At 40.4% G+C, this 3,683-nt stretch overlaps 1 protein-coding gene across 1 annotated transcript; it reads right to left on the reverse strand.

Annotated features, from left to right (window-relative positions):
• Positions 1-885: 885 nt before the first annotated feature.
• On the reverse strand, positions 886-1,539 carry LOC101658057 (40S ribosomal protein S4, X isoform-like). The gene has a single exon (XM_013006449.1). The coding sequence runs from the start codon at positions 1,537-1,539 to the stop codon at positions 886-888; it is 654 nt and encodes a 217-aa protein (XP_012861903.1).
• Between the last annotated feature and the right edge of the window lie 2,144 nt (positions 1,540-3,683).

The following is a 3,683-nucleotide window of genomic DNA, read 5'->3' on the forward strand; positions in this document are numbered from 1 at the left end:
GCCAGTCAGCAATGTTCCAGACCATTGGTCCTTCCAGGAGGACACATGCGAAAGGAGAACAGGTTATGTAACATCATATTTTATTATCAATCGTGTCTTCACAGAAAGTTAGATGCAGAAATGAATTAATGTGCTCTAATAAAAACTCCTTCTTGCTTCTACATATAATCAGATTGACATTTATAAAACATAGAAAAATAAAATGGCATCTACTCAACGGTAGTGAGGTTTTTTGGGGGTTTGTGTGTGTGTGTGTGAGTATTCCTTAGTTTGACCAAATTTTATTTTCCATCCTAAACCATTTCAAAAGTACATCAATACTGCCCAAAAGATAAAAATAGCTCATTAATCTTTACTCTAATTATGATTTACTCTAGGTTCATTATAATTTCATTAATATGGAATACATTAACATCACAATGACAACCAGGATTGCTGTTGATGTAATTTACAGCCTGTGCTTTAAGCTTTTAGGCTTTTCCTTTGGGTTATCCTGATATCATGGAGAAAGTGCTGTGAAATAGGCCACAGTCCTGATTAGCTCTGTTTTGAATTATATTTTGGTGACATAATTGGGATTACTTGCTTTTATTTCTTTTTTTTTTCCTGAGCAGTATTTTATTGATTTTTAAATTTTCTAAGTTTTATTGGCATGTAATTCACATACCATACAATCCAATAGTTCAATCGGAAGTAACTACTTTTAAAAAATTATGCTAAAAATTCTATTTTTAAAGGGGAAAAAGAAGCTTTATTTGTTATTGTAGAGATCTTTTCATTCACTCCACCGAGAGATCATTTCACCCACTGCTCTGTCTGGCAGCCAGTCTCTTGTCTCTCTCTCCAGCAATGGTGAGGCGGATACCGTTCCCTCATACCGTTCCTTCAGGGAAGAGAAATCCAGGGTTTCTTGCCTTTTCCAATAACGAAAATGTTGGAAAGCCAGGTGGCAAAGCTATTGCCATTGGCATCTTTCACATGAACCACATCAAAAGAGCCAGGGTGCTTCTCTCTATTAGTGATCACACCAGTAATCTTTCCAGTTTCCAAATCAATCTGAACGGTGTCATTCACCTTGATGAGAGGATCGGGATAGCTGATGGTGCGAGCATCGTGTGTCACCAGGTGAGGGAGTCCTTTTGTGCCCACAAACATCTTTCTTACTTTGCACAACTTGTACTTCGCCTCCTCAGGTTTAATACGATGACTAGCAAAGCGACCCTTGGTGTCATAGATCAGAGGGAAATTCTCTCCGGTCTTGTCATTGGCGATGACATCCCTAAAGCCAGCAGGATAGGTTATATCAGTTCGGACCTTGCCATCAATCTTAATGAACCGCTGCATGCAAATTTTCTTAACTTCATCTCCAGTCAGAGCATACTTAAGTCTATTTCTTAAGAAAATGATCAGTGGGAGACATTCTCTCAGCTTGTGGGGACCAGTGGATGGACGAGGAGCAAGTACACCAGTGAGTCTGTCCAGCATCCAATGATTTGGAGCAGCTCCGCGCTTCAGGTGCTTCTTGGGTCCACAAGCCATGGCAGCAGCGGCAGAGTAGTGAATTCCCGCGGCAGAGAAGCGTACTCCCTGACGGCAAGACCGGAACAGTTCATTTCTAATTTTGATCTAAGGGCAGCTTTCCTCCTAAACCTATAGAAAAGCTCTCTAAATTACTCCTCATGCCATTTATTTCTCAGCTTTTCTCCATGGTCATTGAGTAAGATATATCTTAGTACAAGGAAAAAATGTTTTAATCATTTGGCTTTCCTGTAAAAATTTATTAATTTTTAAATAAAATATGCATCATTTATTTCTCCTAAAACACTTTCGGTTGTACGTAAAATGGGCATGATAAATTTTCTTGCAATACACAAAAATGTACACATTTTTCAAAAGAAGGAATAGATTTCTTTTTTTCATGTTTTGTCTTCTTTATTTTATCTCTTCTCTGTTTGCCTTGTTCCACTGAGCAGAGGAATTTTGATGGTGAAAGGGTCATGCATTGGGTCGCAGTACACATGGCAGGCAGTTCAAAACAAGCAGTGGCTCTGTGGAGAAAGACAGCATCTCAGCAACCCAGAGGGGGGTTGCTATGACTCTGTGTGTGTGTGTGTGTGTGTGTGTGTGTGTTCCAACCAGCAGGAGACAGTAAAAATGCCCACAGGGCACGGCCACACTCCTATGTCCTATAGCTCCACCCAATTCATACACAAGTGCTTATTCAGCACTTGATCCGTGATCTACTGTAGCCACAGCCCCACACACATCACCATCAGCTGTTGCACATGAACCGAGAACATACAACTGCTCACACACTGGAATCTTTATCACACCCACCAGCACCCTAAGAATACACCAACATGCAATGATCAATTAAACACAAAGACAATGGCTAATATTTAAAGACTGATTTACGAATGTTGTTATTTCAAGGGGGAAAAAAAGTGAAACATTTAGAATTATTTTCAATAATGTGCCCCTGAACTTATTCTTTTTTTTTTTATTCCTAAGGACATTTTTTAGGGGGGGGGTGGGCTCTTAAAAATCTTACAACAATCCATGCATCAATTGTATCAAGGATATTTGTACATATGTTGCCATCATCATTTTCTAAGCATTTAGTTTCTCTTTGAACCCTTGGTATCAGCTCCTCTGTTTTCCCCTCTTTCCACTAGTCTCCCACCCTTGTGACCCCTTGATAAATTATAAATTATTATTATTTTCATATCTTACACTGACCACTGTCTCCCTTCACCCACGTTTCTGTTGTTCATCCCCCTGGGTGGAGGTGGGTAGGTGATATTCGTCCATCATTGTGATTGGTTTCCCCTTCCTCCCTCATCCCCCTACCTTCCTCCTACCTTCTTGATATTGCTAATCCCATTTCTGTTACTGAGGGGCTTTATCGGATCTGAATTCCATGTGTTTTGAAGGCTTACTTTCACCAGTGCACATGCTCCAGTCTAGCCAGACTGAAAGGCAGGACTGGGGTCATGATAGTACTGGAGGGTGAGGAAGCCTCAAAGAAGCAAAGGAATGTTATGTGTTTCATTGGTGCTATTCTGCACCCCAGTTAATTCATTCCCTTCCTTATGACCCTTCCATGAAGGAATGTCCTGTTGTCTACAGATGGGTTTAGGGTCTCTGCTCTGAACCTCCTCTTTCTTAAAAAATATGTTTCTTTTTGTTTTGGGTCTTCTGATGCCTGTTACCTGAGCCAGTTGACACCTCATGATCACACAGGCTGGTGTGCTTCTTCTATGTGGGCTTGTTTCTTCTCTGCTAGATATCCATTTGTTTAACTTCGAGCCAAGTCAAGACCGCAGACACTATATCTTTTGATAGTGTCATGAGCGGCGCAATCAATAATTACTTAACGCTCTTAGACATTTTCGAATGCTCGGTTTATTCATTGCAAACACACATCAAACAATCTAAAATATTATTCAAACTATTAAGGGCAAACAACTATAAGTATAAGGGCAGAGTAACAACTATGAGCATAAAGGCATAATAATAACACTTCTCACACATTTCATATTAGCACCATAGTCCCAATCAGCATTGCCTCATCGGTGTACCCACCCCAGGTAGAGTTGGAGAGAGCAGGAGTTGATGTCTCCTTGGTTCCTAGCTCTCTGAAGGTCAGTGTCTCTGCCTGGGTTTAAATGGACATCTTGGCC

The sequence above is a fragment of the Echinops telfairi genome, unplaced genomic scaffold (assembly GCF_000313985.2).
Source record: "Echinops telfairi isolate 266 unplaced genomic scaffold, ASM31398v2 ScPeMD7_7401;HRSCAF=8416, whole genome shotgun sequence".
NCBI classification, from domain to species: domain Eukaryota; kingdom Metazoa; phylum Chordata; class Mammalia; order Afrosoricida; family Tenrecidae; genus Echinops; species Echinops telfairi.